Source organism: Melopsittacus undulatus, chromosome 5 (genome assembly GCF_012275295.1).
Source record: "Melopsittacus undulatus isolate bMelUnd1 chromosome 5, bMelUnd1.mat.Z, whole genome shotgun sequence".
NCBI classification, from domain to species: domain Eukaryota; kingdom Metazoa; phylum Chordata; class Aves; order Psittaciformes; family Psittaculidae; genus Melopsittacus; species Melopsittacus undulatus.
This window is the reverse complement of record NC_047531.1, coordinates 55,920,639-55,940,811: the sequence shown is the minus strand read 5'-3', so window position 1 is coordinate 55,940,811 and position 20,173 is coordinate 55,920,639. Positions and strand designations below refer to the sequence as shown.

Genomic DNA, 20,173 nt, shown 5'->3' with positions numbered 1-20,173 from the left:
TCTGGAGAGGGTGTGAATGATTTTGCCCACAAGGGTTATTGGGCAGTGTTATGGGCCAGCATCAGCTGGTGCCTGCAAATGGCAGTGGAGTTTTGCAGCTGGAAGAAAATTGCGTGGCAAGAGTAGGGTGGAAGTAGGGTGGAATGCCAGCTGTGCATTTACCAGAATCTAAATCAGCAAAGCTGAGCACAGTCTGGGATCTGTTTGGTGAAGCAGGTAAAGACTCATCCATCCAGGAGATGGTAGGTCTGGAGCAACACTGAGTTTGCTCCTTATCTTGGTCCTTGGTCTCTGGTGAGACCGACAGCAAACGGGTGAATGTTTCTGGGAAGCCTCTGTTATTCTGCTCTCCTTAAGAGAAAGGCTTCACTGCAGAGGTAGCAAAACTAGTTCTAGCCAATGCAAACCCACTAGCTAAAGGCTTTCAGCCATTACTGACCTTCTGAATTCACGAAAAAGTAGAAAATTATGCATCTCATGCAGATCCCAAATCCTGTGACTCATTGCTTCTCAGAGCAGGAGGCAAAGCAATTAGCATTGATGACTGAATGTAAAGAGAGGAAACCCCCAAGACAGAAAAGGTTCAGCTGGGAAAGAAGCAGTGAGAAGAATTTCATTACCAGATCTTAATTTCAGCATCATCATGTCAGGGAGCTGGCAGGTCAGGTATGGCAGCATGTGGCCTGCCTGAGGAAAGAGAACTTCCCGCCACCCAGCCCAGGTGAGCAGAAGACTAGCAGCAGCACACTGGAATGCTTTTCCCCATCACCTTTAATAATCTTTTACCATTATAACGTAATCAGACTCATTAGCAACCTTGGCTGCCTTTTTCCCTCTCCACGGCTGACTCCCATCCCTGCCAAGCTTTTTATACTCAAAGGAGGTGCAGTTGAAATGAAAAGGTGCCAAATTTGAATCTAAATAACCAGCTGCAGTGAAAGAGCTGACCCCTCATTTGTGTAGGCTGTGCCAACTACTGAACTCAGGTCTAAGCTTTGACCTGCAGTCTTCTCCAGAAACTGTCCCTTGCTTGTGAGAGGGACCACTTTGTTCTCCACTTTCTCTCTGTGATGACGTTGCACTTGTGCTTTTCTGGAATGTGTGTATTTATCTAATGTTTCTACCTTGTTTCATGTGATAAACTCAGAAACACAGGAGAAAAACTGTTTTGTTGCCACACCAGTTTCTACAGCCCTAGAGAGGATTGAAACAGGTCTTGCTCCTGGATAACTTTGCTTGCTGCACCCCACCTCTTGCTGCAGAGCTTTTGCCGGCTTGGGCAGAGAGTGACCTGTCTCTCTGGTACTGCCTACGCCTTTGGTTATATGAAGCAGAGAAGCAACACCTGGTTCCTAATCCCTACTGTATGGTGATGCAGAAGTGAGTAACACACAGACAGAACTGAGCTCCTGTAGGAAGACAATGTATTGATGAAACATGAGGAAGAACCAGTATATCCCCCAGCTCTACAGAGGGGTGGCCCAGGAGTTGTCTTGAAGGCACAGAGTCACTTTAAGGCAGATAATTCAAAGGTACAATTCAGATTTTGACACAAGGCATCAGTATCTAAAAAACAATCAACTTGAGACAGTTTCAGGCAATGAGAAGAGACGAGATGTTCATACCATGCAAATGTTAAGGACAATGACAAAAAAAGTCACATTGTAATTTTCACACAATACATTTCTCTCAGAATAAAAGCCAGCCCTTCTTTCCCTTTGCTGACTTGAAAAACAAGCCTCAGCCCCACAGTTCATAGTCCTGAAGACAGAGTCAGTATTTGTGGGCAGATCCCACTTGATGTACCCGTGTCCCCAGCCTGGCCACATCCTGCCCCAGGGAAGGTCTCTGCTGCAGCATAGCCCATCATCTTAAAAGAATCCTGGTGACAGAAACAAATCACTGTTGGGGGAGTCACCTTCCAAGCCATGGTGAAGCCAAGTTCCCTCTTACTCTCTGAGAGCTGTGCCAGACCCAGAAATGAGCCCTCCTTGCATCAGCAGTGCATGCCATGCAACACTAGAGATAGGGCAAATCACCTTCTGATCAGGGACCATGGTGGCTGCATGGCCACATCCTTTCAGTGCATGGCCATGGGACTCCCTGCTCCTGCAAGGTTTGCTGCTGCCCAGCAAGCTGGGGAGCTTGTAGCCCCTTCTCTCCCTGCAATTCACAGTGGTCTCATGAGCATGTCGGCTGGTAGACAGCTTTGTCCCCATGGGTTCTCTCCAAGCTCCTCCATGGAGGCTGCCAACTAGTGCCAAGTAGCATTAATCACATTCACTACCGCAATGCTTAAACACCAACTAAGAATCTCCACTGTGCTTGAAAGGGAAGAACTTTTGTGATGGCAACTTTGACAGTGGTGACATTGGCCATCAGAAAACTGGACTGAAACCAGACTGAAACTCCCTACATCTCCACCAAGGAGTCCTCATGAGGTAAACAGTTCTACTTGCCACTGGCCTAGGTTACAAGGCATGAAGGAAGTCTCTGCCCATGACAAGGGGGTTGGAACTGGATGATTTTAAGGTCCTTTCCAACCCAAACCATTCTATGATTCTATGATCCTAAAGGAGCACAGTCACAGCAAAAGCATGGGGGTTAAATCCTCACATTCTGCTGGCAGTGCTGGAGTGGGGGCTGCACATTACTTTCCAGTCCACTCTTTCCTGATTGTCCTCTCTGGTGAGAAAGAGGGGTTACTCATAACATTTAAGTGAAAATTGTGAGAGGGACATACCATTTAAGTGAAGTGAGTTACCTTCTGGATGCACCTAATTCTTGTCAGTGTCTGCAGATGAACACCCGTTGCTAATTTCAGGTGCTGCAGACCACATCTAAGCCAGATGTGAAAGCACACTCTATGTGGACGACATAAGAGTTGCCACCAAATCCACTGCGTCTCCATCTCCAAAATGGGCATCATGCTGTTCTCTGCTTGATGGGGTCACACAGCTGGGTCCTGCTAGTGCTTCACCTCATCCCAGAGCTTGCCCTCCCTGCCAGCCTCTCCCCATTCCACAGGGATTGCGTGACAGAGCCAGCCCAGGCAGGCTGTGGAGGCACAGACCTGGGGCCTGGAGAGCAGCTCACCTGCACACTCGTGGGGTTGTGCCTGCATTTGAGTGAAGCACAGGCTCTGACATGCACCAGGAGCATGACTGACACTGCACATTCCAGGCAGACACAGAGCTTATTGCAACATTGCATCAAAGGGCTTTGGCCTCCTAAACTCTTACAATACATGTCAGCCTCTTTCCTCTCTTCCCCAGCTGCAGCTTTTCATCTCCTGGTCTCTGCATGGGCAAAGCACTTTCCCTCAATTAAAAAGACTGTCCTGGCTTGGGCAGAAGACTAAGGCTGCCTTTTCTGAGATACTCAGTGTCTGCACTCTGGGAAAGGCTCCACAGAGACACAGCTCTCACCATTGCACAGTAAATCTTGTTGAAATCTGATTGACTTTCTCTGACTCCATCAGTCACAAAACCTGGACTGAGGCAAGCAGATGATTTGATGAGATCTCTACCTCATGTGCCAGATCTTACATGTTCAGTTTTCTACTGCAGTAGTGGAACCTGATGGACTTGTCAAGCACCACAGAATAAATAATAAATGAATGCCTATTCTGAACTGGCATCCATTCCATCAGCAAACAACTCTAGTACCATGTCAGCACAGTATACATCCTTCATACCTCCATTACTCACTTTTCACTCTGTGCAGAGATGGGTGCCATGAGCGACATCCTATGTCACGCTCTCCCCTGAAGCTTGCAATCAGTAGCAGCCTTTTCTGCATGGTATGGGGACACTGAAGCTCTAATGTAGAGCACTGAATGTGCCAGGGTTTCTGTAGGCTTGTAAAATGGTTACAGGGGTAAAAAATCTTGCCTTGCATTAACAGGAGTTACAGGGGATGAGAATGCCCTGTAGCATCAAGTCGGCTGTGGACAAGGGCTCTTCTCATAGTCCTTGGATAAATGCCAGCATAGGTCTGCACCTTCTTTTACTCACTCAACCCTCTTCCCTCCTCACTGTTCTTTGCACCCAGTGCATATGCTAAGACCTGAGGCCACCTCCTCCATACCAGGCCAATGCTTCCAGGGCTGTTCCAGAGGTGAAGTACCAACAACTGTGCTGGTTCATGAAGCCTGCTTTTCACATAAAAGTCAAAGTATGACAAGACATAACTGTGAGGCCATAACTTATTAAATTAACCTTTAGTTGTGGCATAAATGTACAGGATTTGGAGAGCAGAACACTCTATCTCCTCTTTTTCTGACAAATTCACAATATTTCAACTAATAAAATATTGCCACTTCTTCCCTGCTAGGGTTTCCCTGATATCATTAGAACAAACACACAGGTCTGTCAGATAAGGCTGCAAAGTTCCTCCTGAGATGCCCTCCTAGCTTCTCTGTATAACCCCTCCACTATCCTCAGGCAGTGGATCAATAATTTAGGTGGACTTATAATATCAATCCCTGCCACTTTGCCCAGCTGCAGGCAAATTTGGCTCTCATAAGGGAAGTGTACTTGCATCTCCATCCATGGCCCATAGTTTGCTGAATATGAGCACAGTTGTTCCTAATGACTAAAGTGAAAAGCACAGAGAAACATCTAAGCACCAGCAGCCTAAAGTGCCTAAGAGCTCCTCCTAAGAGCTCCTCCCAAGACTTCCTTGGGTCAGCATATGGGCATGTGGACACAATACAGTTCAGAGAACTTCCTTTGGTCCCCTGTCCAAAATCATGGAGAGATGGGGAAGGAGGGGAAATGGGAGGGTTGTTATTTTTTCTTTTTTCCGTTCAAGTATTGAAGGATAAGCTGTGTTCCTCTAAATAAACCATTCTGGACTTAGCTGGGATTTGTGTCTGTTTGGTTTGCACTACGCAAGACTCGATGGGAAATATGGCACCTCTCCCACTGTACCATCCGCCAGACCTCATGTCAGGAAATACGAGTCCTTCACTTGTCAACATCTCCCCTGCACAACTTCCCCCTGCAAGACACAGACCCCACGTCTTGGATACAACAGCTCACAGGAGAAGCTCCTGCTCCCCTGGCCTGGCCATTCCTTCCTCAGCTGTGCTGTCCCATTAGAGGGCTCTGGAGGCAGAGGAAGAGTTCGTGTGCTCGGCTCTGTGCCTCAGTAAAGTGCACATCGAGACGAGATGGTAGACGGTGCTGCTGAGCAGCTTTGGGGTTGAAGGCTACAGTGTCTTCAGCTGGCGCCGGTTCCACATGCCCCGTTTCGAGTGAAACCAGTGGAAGAAGTTTCTCAGGGAGAGACGCTCCACTTCCAGCCCGGCCTGCAAGATCCTGGATAAAGGAGAAGGGTACACTTAGGGAAAATGGGATAACAAAGATACACTGCGGGCTCAGCCCCAGGAAACCTCTTTTAAGTTGTGCTGCTGTCAAGAGACTGCAATCAAACTGAGGAGTAAGGGATAGCTCAGGCATCTAATCTATCTAATGACACTTGCTGAGTGTTTATGCACCCTTGAGGGCAGGAGTGGTCAGGAGCAGCCTACATATGCCAGGCTAGGAGGAAAGACAGCTGTCAACATGGGATTGCTCAGGATGACAAGGGACTCCTACCTGTCCAGAAGTTCCCAGTCCTCTCCTCCCCAGCGGTCCCGAAACTCTTTTGTGTTCATGCCTCCAATCTTGTCCAGGTCAGACTTGTATATGCCCAGGAGACCAAACCCATTCACCTCCCAGTAGCCTGAGAACAACACAAAGAGGCACAAGAATGTTGGTATTTTGAACCATTGATTACTCCAGCTTGATGTGGATACCAGAGTGTCAACTCAGCACCAAGGCAGAGGACCCGTATTAAAGCTTTGGGAAGTGTTAGGATTGCCCTATGAACTTGTTAGCAGAGCCTCTCACATCCCCTGTTTGGCAGCATAGTACCTAGTGTATTTAGACCACCCCAGTTTCAAAGGGTTGTCCCTGTGCCTGGGTGGCTCAGGATGACCACCTCTGTCTAACATCGGGATGATTCTAACATCAGATGATCTTTGTGACCCACTTTCCTCCCCTTGGCTTGGATTGGTTTCCCTCATCCCCAGGCTAACAGCTTTCCTCTGGACAGGCTGTGCCCCCTAAGAAAAGAGAGAAAGGGACAGAAAGAAGCAAAAGAGGAGTTTGTCAAGGTTCTCAAATCCATAGAGAGCCCTAGGAGACAACCAGGAGAAGTGTCATATAAAGAGCTCTGCTGGCTCTCTGATCTCAAACTGCAGATTCCTGACACTGTTAAAACCCATCCTATCTCTAGTGTACACTCAGCTAGTGCCCCTGGAAGGATCTTAAGCTCCAGACCTCTACAGCACCAGAGGAACAACTGTAGAGGTGGCAGGCACCCTCCTTCTTTCCTCATTCCCCAAGATCTGAGCCAAAGAAGCTCTGCTCCCTCTTACCGTCAGGCCACTGTGGGGACATGCCACAGTGCAGCCTCATGACCATGGGTGCAAAAGCCATCTTGCCTTCCACGCAGTGCTTCCGGATTGAATCAATGACTCCAGCTGGGAAGTGGATGTGAAGGTCACACAGGAAAATGATGCTGTGTGGGTCCTGGAACCAACCACACCGGTTAGGAAAGAAATAGGTTGACTTTAAGTAAGTCTTTCTTGAGGGGCAGGAAGATGCGGGAGATGTAGGAGAGAATTAAAGAGCCATCTGTTGCTACATTAGAAACTAAGATCTTAGAGGCTGGCAAAACAGCCACGGAGGGCCTGTTCAACAAAGGGTGTGAAATATTGTAACTTGACTTGTCAAAGCCACTATCACAAAGCTGCTACTGCTGATCTCCCTCCTGTTTGATAGTCCCAACAGGTGGACCACGAACTGAATGGACCACAGGCTCCTTAGTATAAAGAGTAAGACCCTTATTCTAGAGAAATAGGAAACACATCTACATTTGATCTGTTCTGCTAGGCTACTCCCTTCCCTAAAACCCCAGCATGTTCAGTGTGAAAGGCATAGCACCAGGCACATACTAGGGCCTTCCCTGGTTCCCTGGTTCTTCCACCCCAAGGCCCCCAGGCTTACCGTCACAAGGTCTATCCCCGCCTGCAGCCCGGCAGAACGCTCGAAATTCCCTGTGAGCTTCAAGTACCGATAGCTGGGGGTCAGAGGGGAAAGCGAAGTTGAGTGATGTATGCCGGCAAGCACAGGAAGTACCACTAGCAGCGGTACACTGCAGGCATTGTGCTGTGGAGCTGCCCGCTCAGGGAGGAGGAAAGCCTTTGCTCAGCACTGCTCTAGGCCCCAGCATGCCCTGAGGGTCTTCCCTCTTGTGCAGCAAGGATAGGGCTGTCCCCAGCCAAAGTCTTTTCAGCTGGAGTCCAGCTCTACCCTAGGGCTAGACCTGTTACTGGGAACCCCGGTACATAAGAGAAATGACCAGCAAAGGCTAGTACACAGCAGAGGAGAGTAAGCCAGACAGTTACTCCAGCAAGCAGAGTCCCCAGAGGTCTCCACACTGTCCCATTTCTCACAGCTTTCTTGTCCTCCCCCTGCCCCATCACTGTGAGACTTACTTTCTCTTCTCTCTTGCAAACTTGAACAAAAGCCAGAAAAGAGATGCATCTGGACGGATGAATACAGTAAGTATTGTCTTACCGTTTTATAAGGCTATTATATACACTATAGTGTAAATAATTTATATATATACATAATTATACATTATAACAACAACATAGTCATGTATATGTGCAAGGTCTGGATGGATATCTTTGGGATATCATGGGAGACTGTGGCTGGTCAATACGGAGATTGGCAGATGTGCAGTGTTCGCAGGCATGTGCATGTGAGCTGGTTTTTGTGACCAAGCAGTACTCTCACCTGTGCAAAGCAGACTGTTTCAGAGCCTTCTCTACATCCATGTCATCACTGCTGTAGTCTGTGATGATGACGTTGAAGTATGGATCCTTAGTGACTCGGAACAGCTCCTCCATATCGGAGATGAACTGCAGCACCCAACGTGCCTGGTTTTTCACTGATTGTATTGCAAGAGGGAGAGAATCAAAGAACAGCTAATTTCAAAGATGCTGTGGCTTCTCAACAGACAAGGCTTCTTGCCTTCCCTCAAATTCAGCTAGTCTTGCAGGGATGCTGAAATAGGTCCAGGCTGAAAACCTGGACCGAAGAGTCCAGGAATCAGTATTAGCTCTTTCCATTTGGGAATTTGGGCTCAGTCATATTTCTGAGGGGGTTTAACTTGGAGAGAACAGAAATTGGAAGTGACTCAAACAAGGCGCTTGAGGCTGGCCCAGACCCACTGCTCAGGAGGGCCCTGCTGGGAACCTTCCACTGTGCCATCCCTCGATGTCCCACTTACCTGGCACCACGAAGTGAACCACAGCACGGTGGTTCCACGAAAAGCCTTGTGGCCAGCACAGCTCTGGCTCGTCTGCCACAGCCATCAGGTGCCGCCGGCGACCCCACGCCAGGTTCCTCATCTTCCTCTCCTCCTCCTCATCACCACCAATGCCCTGCCAGCCCCGTGCGAAGACGTACTCGCTGAAGCGAACGAGCCGCCCTCCCTGCTCCAGCAGCTCCAGCTCCAGCAGGTAGCGGCTGCCCCGCATGCGGTCCTGGCGCTTCTCCACGTTCACAATACGCTGCAGCTGGAACTGCCTGCAGGGGATGCAGCGGTGGTGAGCACGGCCCCTGTACACCAGCCCCTCACCCTCCACCAGCCTGTTCGGCTCTGCTAGGCTCTTTCCTCCTGGCTGGAACAAACCTTTCTGGCCCCAGCCTCCCTCTGCTTTGCTGCATCACTTACAAAGTCCCATGGGAAGGCTTAGCACCTGTTTCCTAAATCTACAAGCGTGTGGGATTAGACCTGGGATGCCAGCCAAGTTGGCAAGGGAAATTAAATAAAGGTGACACAGAAAATAACAAATGTGACTGAATGATTGAATAGTAAGTGTATTTGACACCTCCCACAGCGATCTTGGCACAAGGAGTATGTTTGGGCTAGTGAAATTGGCTCGTGACAGCTTATCAGCCTATTACACAGAGTAGGACTGAGCAATTATACAATAAAAACAGGGGTGAGCTATATGGTCAGAATGGCCAAAACAGGATGAAATGTTAGGTCATGCCCTTTCGGATCACAGGAGTTCCTGCTGTAAAATAGACGCTCAACAGTTAAAATGCTGAGAAAAGCTTATGTATACTGATCAGTTAGACTGTGACTGATGTGACCCTGAAAAAACAAATGCAATCTTAACATGTAGCATTAGAGATATTTCCAGCAGGGACTGGGAACTAATAACATCCATTCTATAAAACATCCGGGATACTGGTCACTTATGTACAAGAAAATTAACCCAAACTGAAACCCACATGGAGAAGGACTGATAGGAATATTGTGGAAATAGAGGCCGACTCAACAGAAGGGTCAGGAGTTGGATCGTTTAGCTTATAGAAGCTTAGAGAAGGTATATCTTTTGCAGAAAGGCAATTAAGATGGTAAGGCTTGGGAAGAAAAAGAACCATATTGTGATACATTAAGATAGCAGTGTAGGGCATGAGGTCAGTATACAGACCCACATAATCTGGCAGGTTCCTTCTGGTCCTACGTCCTAAGTGATTCATAAACTGAGATGTGGCAGACACCAAACAACAAGCACAAGGAGCTCCAGCCCTAATTTGTATCACCAGGGTTTCTTAATCTTCAGCTGCTAAAATCCTAATATGTGTTCTCAATACTTACACTCTGCAAGGAGGAAGCCAGAAAAAGGCCAATGATAACCAGCTGGATGGAAACCTCCAGTCTTTTGGGTTTACGGCCACCAGCTGTTGGAGGGCAATATTCAGCCCCCAGACATGGTCTGATGTCCAACTAGTCCAATTTCTCAGACAAAAAGGAATTTAAAGCCAATTTGTTTCATAGATTTCTTGCCTGAAGTCTTGTTTCCCACATCTACTTTATCCTCTGATTCCCACTATCTCCTTACATGACAAGTATTCCCTGTGTAGCATGGTACACCAGCTCTGGAACACCACCTCTTGGTTTCTACCTGGTGCCTTACCCTTTAGTCCTCTGGTTGAGCTTCTTCAGGAAGACACGTGTGACTTCCAGGGCCTCCCTTTCTTTTAGCAGTAAGTTTCCTGATGTGTTGCATTTCAGGTCAATCCAATCTGTGCGCAGCATATGGAAGTCCAGATTGCTTGTGCTGAAGGTCTGCTCCCAGTTCACCGCCTGGTCGAACACTGGTACATAATCAAAATCCTCTTCATCTTCCTCCTCTGGCTCCCCATCCACCTCTTCCTCTTCATCTTCTGCTGCCACAGGCCCAGACTTGCCCTTTGCAGGAGATGCCACTTGCACCTCTCCTTTAGCCATGTCCCCACCATTGGCCACCTTCTGCTCAGCAATGTAGGACTCCACTTGGTTCAGCCACTGTGTCAGCCCAGGCTGCTGGCTGGGGCGGGCAGTGCTCACAGAACGTCTGCCAGCCTTGCCAGAGGCTGGAGCTCCCTTCCTGGCTGGCACAGTGCCTGCTGGCTGCAGCCCATCCTTAGCGGTGCTAATGTCTCCTTGAGGTCTCAGTCCTTTGGGACTCATGACCCCTGAGTTCCTGGGGACACTAAGAGGCTGCTGAGACACAGTCCTGGAAGGAGGGTTTGCCTTTTTCATAGCTGCTCTTCCCTGGACAACCCTGGTGTGCTGTGGAGGGCTCCTGGAGTTGTCTTTGACGCCAGCTTTTAGATGAGGTCTCTTCATTACTGGGTTCCCTTCTAAGTCAGCCTGGCTGAGGCTCTGGTTGGCAGAGGCCACCGTGGCTGATTTGACACCAGACCTCTTTGTCCTTCTCCTCTGTGTCCCCCCTCCTGTGTCGCCACCCACTACTGAGAGGAGCCGACGGCCTTCCCGAAGGGAATAGTCCTGATGAACATTATCACTGCCCACCACATTGCTGGGAGCATTGTGCGCCAGTTCTGCCTTCCCTGTGCCAGGCAGCTCGGGGGCACTGGTACTCTCCACATCCTGCTCCGCATACTGCACGTCATCCAAATTCGCCTCTTGGGAGCCTGCAGGAGTAATCACAGTTACACCTCTGGCACCTTCCCACTGCCTTTTCCTGACCCATCACCAGCCCCACCATGGGCAGCTACTTCTTGCCTCATCTCAGCCTTATCTCCTGCTCAGAGGGACAGGGATGCTCTAATACAAACGGGCTGTGCACCCTCCTCAGCACCTATTAGGCAGCATTGCCAAAGGCTGAGAAGGTGTCTGCCATTGCCTTTAGCCATTGCTCTGGCCACAGCTTTGCAGGGCAGATATGAGCACAGACCGCCACACTGCACACCTTTGGCTCTGTCACTTCTGCCCACATTTTTGCTGGAACTGCATTGCTAAATGTGGGACTGAGAGGTAGTTGTCCCATTGTCCACTACAGCCCACTGTTTGGTGAGCTCCCAGCCTGCCCATAAAAGAAGTGAAAGCAGCAGCAAAAATCTCTTCCCAGTCACAGCAATCTGGCAGGGAAGGACTGTGACTTCCTTGGTACAGAAAGTCAACTACTTCTTTCAGCTGGTGCTGGAAAATCACACACAAAAGTGACAGATAAAAGGATCTTCCAGGTTCTGACATTATGGCCCCTACCTGGCTGCTCTGTCTTTTCTGCAGAGTCCAGGCTCTTCTCTGGCCGATCCATTTTCATGTACTTATAGAATCCGAATCTGGAGAGGGAAGGGCAAAACACAAGTTTGAGGAAACTTACTTTGCCCTCTCCAAATAAATTATGGCCACTGGTTCAGAGGTGATGGTCCATTACTCTGATTACATCCACCCAGCACCTCTAGATCCTACTTCACCATCACCATCTTTCATATCTTTGGGCAATCAGATCTTACTCTGCACTGCCAAAGACATTCATTTTCCTTGTTTACCATTTCAGTCTTTCAGACATTTTCTCATAAGCACAGGAAGAAATCCCAGTGTAAGTACCCTGAAACACTTCTTTAGCCTCCTTCAGGTTGCTCACTTATGATACAGTGCTCACAAATGCAAGTCATCATGCTGTAAAAGCAGCTTAGGCAGGTAATTGCAATCATCTCTCTTTCTCTTCTCTCACATCACCACTGTCTTTGTGTAGTTCTCCTATGCCTGTACTTCAGCCGTTTGGGAGGGATTTCCAGGACTGTTTCACTTCATGTGTGCTTGATATCAAGCAAAACAGGCCCCCAGTTCCCAAGTCCTGCCACAATACAAATGTCAAAGCTGTCAAAGCAATAGACCTGGGTGGCACCTTCCAGCCCACAGCAGCCACCTTCTCCATCCGTTACTAAGAACTTCAGCCCCAGGAGTTCCCTCCCAAACCTACGACATGATCTGTTGTTCCAGCCCTCAAAACAGTCCTGTAGGGAGGAAGAAGATCCTGATGACAGGAAGGCCACTATCAGCTATGTCACCAGAAAAGTGACTCTCCTTGTCCTGCAAAAAGTCCTCTTGAATGGAAAGGAGTTCTCACACTAGGCTGCACTGGGGAGGATGCGAGTGGTAGTTCCCTCACAGGACCACCATTGAGAGCTGGACACCAGTGAAGATGAATGACATGCATTTCTTCCCCCAAAGAGATGCTTGATGGTGATCATGGTTTGGTTTTCAGAGTAACAGCCATCAGGAGGCTCCAGCTGCTAGCAGGCAAAGTTCACTGGAAATACACTCCCTGATATAATGGAATAAACATGCTCTGACTCAGCTACTGGCTTAACAGAGCAAGAAAAGCAGTGGAAGTTTCCCCCTGAGACCTAATCATATTTTCACTTAAAGGGGATATAAGTTAAGGAAATAAACTATAAATGTTTCAATGTTTTGAAAGGCTTAGGGAGATCTTTAAGAATTTAGAGAGTCCTATAGAAGTAAGTATGAAATTCCACCCCAGTTCCAGCCTTCAAACCATCTCTTTCCACCCTGCTAGAGAACTTGCATTTGCAGCATCCTACCTTTCCAAGTAATACGGGTTTTCCTGATAGAAGCATTTGTTATCTTTCTCCATGTGGCTTAGGCGGCTGTAATCATTTGGGTAAACAAAGGATAAATGAACCTGGAAAGAAGGGAGGAAAATAAAGTAAAACCCTCATAAATGCCAAGTATCAGTCACAAAGTGACTCAGACACAGTTGCAGGGTAACCATCTCTTTTGAGAGGGAGCAGGGGTTGCTCAGTAGCTGTTTGCTTCCCTGAGGCACCTTGTAGCAAGTTGTGAGAATGGAAAACAGAAGTAAGTGTGCTGGGATGTGTACATGGGTATGCCTTTTTCTCTCTCTCTCTCAGCAATGTCTGTCCATCTCTGTAACTGTGCATCTATATCCCATAACAGAGCAACAACTAGCTGGGAGAGAGGTGGGCAAGTCCTCCTGAGAAGATGAAGCATGTGTGGAGATGTCCAGACAAGGCTGACGGATGCAAGTCCCTCAGGGAGTGTAGGCTTGTGCTGGCATCCAGGGAGGACAAACCATACTGATAACTTTAGTCTGCTCTGCAATATGGGGGATGAATCCCTGCTGTGTTGCATTCCTCATAAATGTGAGCTGCCCCTCAAGACTTGTCAGGGTATTTCACACAGACTACAGTTCTCCCATGCGGAAGAAAACCCTTGGCCATTTTGAGGCTCCATGTGAAGGCAAGCCCTGCTCTTTGTTTTAAGTTCCAAGGAGCTCTCTAAGGCACACACACATTTTTACCCCAGTGACACCCATAAGCCAGGTGTAGCACTCGTCTCCTTTTTCTCAGTGTTGCCTGTTGCCTGTACTGGGATGCACAGACCTGAACTGCTGATGGTAAAATCTCCCCAAGAGCTTCAGGTCAGTGGAGAGCCCCTCATGTTTAATGTGATCTCCCTCCTTCCTCCTTGTGTTTCCCTGGGCAAATACCTGCTTAAGGAGTAAAACTTACAAACTGGAGTCCCTGGTAGCGCTGCAGAGGGAATCCATTCACCAGGTAGCTGGGCTTGTATGGGCAGTCTGGCAATGCTCGGCGCACACGAGACTTGCTGAGCAGAGGCACTGAGAAGAAGAAATACATTGGCAAGTGCTGCTGGAGGAGCCCTGCTGCAACCAGTGCATCAGCATAGCTACTTCTGTGCCTGGTTTCTACTTATCCATGTGAAATAATAACAGATTCATCAAGTGAACTATCTTGCAGAGCTCATCTCTTCACATTCCTCTATGGCATTTACACAAAAACATTATGCCTGTGTATGGGGTATGAGCTGGATGCCAAGATTGAGGAGCTGGGCTTAGTTTGTGCTTTGTTTCCTACAGGGACAGATATTGTATGCTGCCCCCCTCTTCTGCAATAGGGAGAAAAATAGGTGGCCTTTGGTAACCATGACATAGGAGGACAATCCTTCTCAGTTGTGCTACTGCACGTGCTGTGACAGGCTGCAGCTACCACCTCATCTGCTTTGCATGTCTTACCTTCGTATAGAGTGTCCCGGGGGTCAGGCTTCAACATGTCAGCTGGGTGTGCCTTGCTGCCTGTGCTGTCAGCGGGCCACCTCGTGTGACTGGCCAACGTCTGCGGGATGTGCCCAACCTCATCCATCTTTAAAAGTGTCTCGTCTAGAAACCAGAGGGAGAACGGAAGGGGGAGGAAGGGCTAATTTGTCCCTTGGCCCCCAAAAGCACCCCTGTCCAGTGTCAGCCCTTTCCAAATTGCATTGCATCCGTGGCACTAACACTATCTCTGGCATAGTAATGCCTAAGTATTGCTGGTCAGGAGCTTCAGTGCAAAGGCACCATGGGAAGGAAGGCTTTGACGCAGAAACCTGGAAATACAGAAGCTGTGGGGTAGGAATATGGCTATTGCTGAAAGCAAGCACAGGGATGAGTAATGGGGGAATGCAATCTTCTGCCTTGGACACAGCAGCAGTGGTGTGCTGAAGAAGCCCCATGCTGGCAGGAGTCACTGGACACTTCCGAATTATTAGCATTAAATTTATTCTAAAAGGAAACAGAAAACATGAATGGGAGGAGAAAACTGAGGAGCAGAGCTTTCTCTCTGATCTTGCTGGAAAAGGATCAGGACCATAGGGCAAGGCCTTCAGTGGCCAAGGAGAAAGGTATTCCAGCAAGGGAATGGAGACCCACAGTAAGCTTGGAGCAATGGGAAGCTTAAACTCAAAACTGGGTATTAGTTATGCTTTTTCTTGGGTGCTGCTACTAAGGGCCTTCATTTCTCATGGATCTTACTCTGAGATGTGAGGAAGTGAATAAATAATCAGGAGGGAAAGGTAAGATGCTGCCAAGGGCACTGGGGTTAGCAACTTTTGGGTACTGAACATGGGAACCCAGAAGGAATGGGATGACATGTGATACTGCCAAAGGCTGATATGAAAGAGAGAAACACCATATGGGCAGAAGGTTCCAGGTAGAGATGAGACTGCAGCATTGTGCCCAGCCACAAAGGGATCTTCTGGGATGTGAGTCATTCTAGAATTAATAAGAAGAAAAAAGCAGAAGGAAAAGGCATGGGGACAGAGGACTAACTGAAAGCCTAGTCCTGGACAAATGGCAGGTTTCAGAAAATACAGCAGCAGGTTGTGATCCAAGACACAGCAAACAGATGTCTTGATTACATCAGGGAGACTTTCATGGGCAAAACTGTTGGCATAGAAAAAAGCCCAGAGATGTTGGAAGGAAACAGTGGTAGATATAGAAAGAGGGAATGCTGGCAGAGGAAAGCGATGCTGACAAAGCTAGATAAACAGGACTGAGGAGCTCCTTAACTGATAAAGGCATCACTTGATGTGCTAAGAAGGATTTACAAAACAGAAGAGAATGTGCTTATGTGATTGGGCAATCCAGCAGCAACCTGAAGAGACTTGAGGTTGATATAGAAGAAAACAGCAAACCCCATATCACTGGTGTATCCCATTGTGTCCAGCGTCTCGAGTGAAATCTCCTGGAAGTGCTACAGCAGCCCCTTCTCTCCAATCGTGTCCAGATACCAACATATCACCACAGCTCCCCTGTTCTGGGCCTTACATTCCCCTTAGCTCTCTGCATGGAATCTCCCTCCCATGTTATTCTCACATCTGGAACAGTTCTCACCCTTGTAGACTCTCCTCGGTGCCCTTCCTCACTGCCTCTAGATTTCCCTGAAATAATCCCAATTACTTCCAATTTTCCTATATCTAATAATGAGTCACACTCTTGTTAAGACATCTCTCTCCTGACCTGTCTCTACTTCTTTCTTGTAATGATCTGTACGGATGGTATTTGCCTGGCTAGACTATGGCTCATGGTGAAACACTGTTGGTATGTTTTGGAAGAATGGGGAGGTGCTCATGGAAACTTGTGGTGAAGATACTTACTAGCAAAAAGGGAGAGATATTGGGAGTCAATGACTTTGAACTTCGCTTCTGGGTCATTTAGTCTCCACTGGAACAGAGAAACACGTTAAAATGAAGTGCTTATGAAGTTAATCAAGCCTGAACAAAAGGAACAGGCACAAGACAGGTTCACAGCTTCCTCCTTCCTATGACCAAGTTTACCTAGCAGCAAAAGACTGGCAAAGAGCTGAGATCCCCCAGGACACATCCAAATCAGGAAAGGACAAAGAGCTGCAGCAGAGACCGGAGAGGGCAGAGCTATCCTAAGCAAACAGAGGAAAAGGTCCTGACATGCAGCAAGGACTATCCCACATAGAAGTAGGTAAGGGCTCTGGCAAGGATTAGATGAATCTCATGCAAAGAGGTGCTGGGGCCTGGGAAAGGAGGGACATGGTTGCAAAAGTCATTCCCAAGCTCTGCAAGGACGCGCAGACAAGCACAGACATTTGCACAGACTCACTGCTACTTCCACATGGTCTGTTCCTCTGTCATCCTGCTTGTGCAGCACCTCAAAATAGTACCTGCCTGCAGCTGACAACCTGTGAAGAACAACGTGTCTGTCACTGAGAGCATTAGGGAACATTTCTTAGCTTGTCAGCACACAATGAGAGGAGAACAACCACACCCCTGAAACAACCTGTTCTCGGGGTGTGCAGGGTTAGGGCTGCCAAGAAAACCCAGATGGGGACAGGGGGATAGGGAGCTTCCCTTGAGCACCTTGAGTGCTCTAGCTCCTTCTCAGTCAAGTCTGAATAGCTCCCTTTCAGTCTTGCCTGCTGGGTTTTGGCCTCTGGGAAACCTGGCCATTCCAAAGCAGGAAGCTCAAGATACAGTTCATATAGAGCAGTCTGGATCCGCTGGTGGCTGCCTCCTCCAGGGAACAAAAATGCAGTGTTGCATTGCTGCAGTAAATCAGCAAAGCAGGTGGCATAGGTGTGGATGTGTCGCTTCAGCTTTGCCGACACCCCAGAGTCCCTTTCTCTATACTGCTAAATTCTTCAGAACAAGCCTGAGTTTTTTGTCCTTGCCCTTGTAACTTCCTGGCCACGGGCAGAGATGCTGGGAGCGAGGGGCTCTGCTCACTCACCTCACCATCTTTGACTGCTGGCTCTGAAATTTCCCAAACTCCCCTGGTGCAGTCCACTCCTTCCCTGTCTGTGAAGAGACAGAAAAAGCTATAGTTGAGTTTCTCCCCGGGTTACTGCACTGGCAGTGGTGAAGAGGGAAAATTGAGCTATTCTTCCTGGGAAGCTGTCTGTGAGATCAGTAACCTAAGGACAGACTTAATCACAATCATGGAGCTCCCAACAGCACTGCCAACATGTAACTGCCTTAAGATATGTTGTGTCATACCCATCTGGCATCTGTGGTAGTGTTGTCTGTAGCTGGGCAGGAAAAGAAACTTGGGTAGTCCAAGACAGTAGGACATGAGGGTCTCCATCCCCACAGAACCATTAAAGCCTTGATGGAAGAAGCCGTGCAGCATGCACTGTACCTTGCCTACACTGGCCAGCAGCTGGAGACCAGAGGTCTTTTCATCTGGACTCAGCCAGAACTCAGCATTGTCATCCGCAGCAATGGCAAACTGAAACTCCCCTGTTGAGAGATGGAGGAGAGATGGATGGAGATGTTGAGTAGAGCTCTGGGATAAGAGCACAAAATGGATTCTGCTTCTCTAAAATGCTGTCTTTGCCCTTTTCCCTTTTTTCCCTTTTGATATTACTATCCCCACCCCTTTGAACCTCTCTGAATTCTCCAATTCTGCTGTGACTGAAAACAAAACTTTACTGGTGCAACTGGCTCACTGTCCCTTCTGCACTGGCCTCACCTCACATCTAACCTGGAAAGCTAAGACATCCATTCAAAGTTTCCTGGACTCCTCTTTTGTTTCCAGAACAAATTCTTGTGTGAGATGCTGTGTCTGGGTAGAGGAATGTGCATGTGGAGCCAAAGGGAGACAGAGGTGCTGGAGTCCCACTGTTCTGGCTGGGGTTACAGGGGATCAGAAAATGTGGGTGAGTGCTAGGAGGCTGTTCTGGGCAGAAGCATGCAGCTGGGTGATACAAATGTCAGCTGCTGTCAGATGGTATTCATGCACCCAGGGAGCAGCAGGAACATCAATGATGTCATGTATAGTCTTGCGCATGCAAGGGAAGGGGGGAAAGCTCAGGGATTGCTTGTGCTCACGTACACACCATGGGGCTGTGCATCCATGACAGCATTGTTTTTTATCTACCACTTCCCATCTGTTTTCTTCTGTGCTTTTCCTTGCAACCCTTTCCATCCCTGCTAAGGCCACAGCCAGTCACACACAGCTAGTTGCTCTGCCCATGTGAGGGACCTGGCACTGGGCTTGCAGGAGTGAGGACACCAGTAGTTTAGCACCAGGAGGGGAGAGAGCAGCAGGTGAGAAGAGGGAAGAGCAGCAGCACAGCAGCCTCAGAGCCCTCACCATTGGTGAAAGGATGCAGATAGCCAAATATCCGGAGACCATAGTTGGTCCATTTTGGGGACACAGCCAGCTTCTTCAGTCTAGTTCGTGTCTGATGCGGAAGAAGAAAGAAATAATAAAGTTAATTAGATGTGACAGTAACAATAACCCAGGGACAGGTGGGCAGGGGGAGGTAGGAGGTTTGCTCGGGGAGAAGGATGGGGCAAGGTGTGTGACAGAGGCAGCAGTATAGAGCAGGCCAGATGAGAGACAATCTGGAGCGAGTGTTGCTGTGGAGGGGAGAACTGCATGGGGGATGCTGGTGAGATGGTGGGGATGGGACACAGCAGATTAATGGGTAAAATGAGCCTCCCCACGCAGCAGCAGACTTACCACCATTGAATCCTTGTCAAAGTTCCCCACTCCCACAGGAGGACAAAGGAAGTGATGGAGAGGGAGGCAATGGGTGCTCAGAAGTAGGAGAACAGACAAAGTGATGGATAGGGACAGGATGTGAAGAGAGCAGGAGTGATGCAAGTGGGAAGCAGATGTGGGAAGCACTGGGGAAGAGGGTGTCACAGTCTTACTCACGTGGGGGAAAAGGGGGAAGTGGAGGTTCTTCCTGAGCTGCTCAGTGGAGCTGCCGCACCAGTCCTCGAACACATGCAGATTAGCCTGGCCCTGGAACTGGGGGCAGAAGTGGGGTACTGTGAATTGCTGTGTCCATCCCCTGTGTCCCTCCCTCTTCTGCCAACCTCGGCCACAACCCTCAGCACTGGAGTGCTTGTAAGAGTGAAGGAAGATGCTACTGCTGCAGCAGGCTGGTCTGTAGGAGACATGGGATCAGGCTTCTGATTCTCATCTGCTGACAGTTTGGTGTTGGTACAGGTGACAGTCTGGAAGCACCAGGGAACTGTGATAATGCCCAGAATGTCTCTGCTAAGTGGCTGCCATTCACTCCATTTTGCTCCACCAAAGAGGTGTTAAACATGAGGGCTGTGCTCTGAGGCCATGGTGTGGGACAGCTCTAAGGTGGCAATAGTCCCCCATCATCCACCAAAGAGAGTGTAGGATCTTATGTTCTCCAAGGTGTTGTGGACTCCCTCACCATTTCAGAGCTGTTTTCCTGACCCAAGGAAGAAGGGACAGCCTAGAGAGGGTAGATGGCCAATCACCCTCTTAAAGCTTGTCAGGAAGGTAAAGCTCAGGGAGGATGGTAGGACAGGGAGATTGAAGCTCAGCAGGGTGGGAGGAGCAGCACAGGTGGGTCAGTGGGCAGCATGGCCTCCATGTGCTCACAGAGGCACAGAAATAATGGGTGAAGTGGGGGTCCCCTCCTGGACAGTGTAGGAGGGTGTGCAGTGTGGGAATGAGTGTCTG

General features: G+C 48.7%; 1 protein-coding gene across 1 annotated transcript in view; it reads right to left on the bottom strand.

The window, feature by feature from the left end:
- Positions 1 to 1,402: 1,402 nt before the first annotated feature.
- The window catches only part of B4GALNT3 (beta-1,4-N-acetyl-galactosaminyltransferase 3), a 29,224-nt gene continuing 10,453 nt past the window's right edge, over positions 1,403 to 20,173 (bottom strand). Inside the window, exons 4-20 of the mRNA XM_013127826.3 lie at positions 19,385 to 19,480; positions 18,815 to 18,905; positions 17,858 to 17,958; positions 17,450 to 17,517; positions 16,823 to 16,901; positions 16,345 to 16,411; positions 14,447 to 14,590; positions 13,923 to 14,032; positions 12,972 to 13,072; positions 11,629 to 11,705; positions 10,052 to 11,054; positions 8,350 to 8,648; positions 7,854 to 8,007; positions 7,059 to 7,131; positions 6,428 to 6,581; positions 5,604 to 5,730; positions 1,403 to 5,324 (exon numbers count right to left, since the gene is read on the bottom strand). Of these exons, the coding sequence (XP_012983280.2) occupies positions 5,216 to 5,324; positions 5,604 to 5,730; positions 6,428 to 6,581; positions 7,059 to 7,131; positions 7,854 to 8,007; positions 8,350 to 8,648; positions 10,052 to 11,054; positions 11,629 to 11,705; positions 12,972 to 13,072; positions 13,923 to 14,032; positions 14,447 to 14,590; positions 16,345 to 16,411; positions 16,823 to 16,901; positions 17,450 to 17,517; positions 17,858 to 17,958; positions 18,815 to 18,905; positions 19,385 to 19,480 (2,853 nt within the window). The 3' untranslated portion in view covers positions 1,403 to 5,215. The remainder of the gene's footprint in view (positions 5,325 to 5,603; positions 5,731 to 6,427; positions 6,582 to 7,058; positions 7,132 to 7,853; positions 8,008 to 8,349; positions 8,649 to 10,051; positions 11,055 to 11,628; positions 11,706 to 12,971; positions 13,073 to 13,922; positions 14,033 to 14,446; positions 14,591 to 16,344; positions 16,412 to 16,822; positions 16,902 to 17,449; positions 17,518 to 17,857; positions 17,959 to 18,814; positions 18,906 to 19,384; positions 19,481 to 20,173) is intronic.